This window comes from Dendrobium catenatum, unplaced genomic scaffold, assembly GCF_001605985.2.
Source record: "Dendrobium catenatum unplaced genomic scaffold, ASM160598v2 original_scaffold_132173, whole genome shotgun sequence".
Classification (NCBI taxonomy): domain Eukaryota; kingdom Viridiplantae; phylum Streptophyta; class Magnoliopsida; order Asparagales; family Orchidaceae; genus Dendrobium; species Dendrobium catenatum.
Window position 1 is genome coordinate 1 of NW_021450608.1, and position 443 is coordinate 443.

The 443-nt window shown below is 60.9% G+C and overlaps 1 protein-coding gene across 1 annotated transcript; it reads right to left on the reverse strand.

The window, feature by feature from the left end:
• Nucleotides 1-5: 5 nt before the first annotated feature.
• Nucleotides 6-440, reverse strand: LOC114578727 (probable acyl-activating enzyme 5, peroxisomal; the record flags this gene model as incomplete). Its single annotated transcript, XM_028692160.1, has 1 exon — nucleotides 6-440. A coding segment is annotated over one exon (435 nt), but the record flags the coding sequence as incomplete, so codon positions are not given.
• Nucleotides 441-443: the final 3 nt, after the last annotated feature.

Sequence of the window (443 nt, forward strand, 5' to 3'; positions counted from 1 at the left end):
ACGTTGGTGCCAGCGACCGCGGCGACGCCCCACGGGAAACACCAGCCATTGGCGTGGAACATGGGCAGGGTCCAGAGGAAAACCGGGTGATGCGGGACGCACCAGTCTATGAGAGAGTCCGTGGAGACGAGGAAGATTCCGCGATGGCAATGGACGACGCCTTTCGGCGCAGATGTCGTGCCGGACGTGTAGTTCAGGATCATCGGAGACCATTCGCTCGTCGGCCGAATCCACCGGAAATCCGGGTCTCCGAGACCTAAGACCTTTTCGTAGGTGAGGTCGAAGCCGGTGAGATCACTGTCATCTTCGTAGGGATCTTCGATGGGGATGAGGAGAGGGGGGCGATGATCGGCAGGGAGGAGCTCGAAGGCGGAGCGGGCCAGAGGAAGAGAAAGGATGTCCACGAAGAGGAGACGGGATCCAGAGTGGCGGAGGAGGACGGA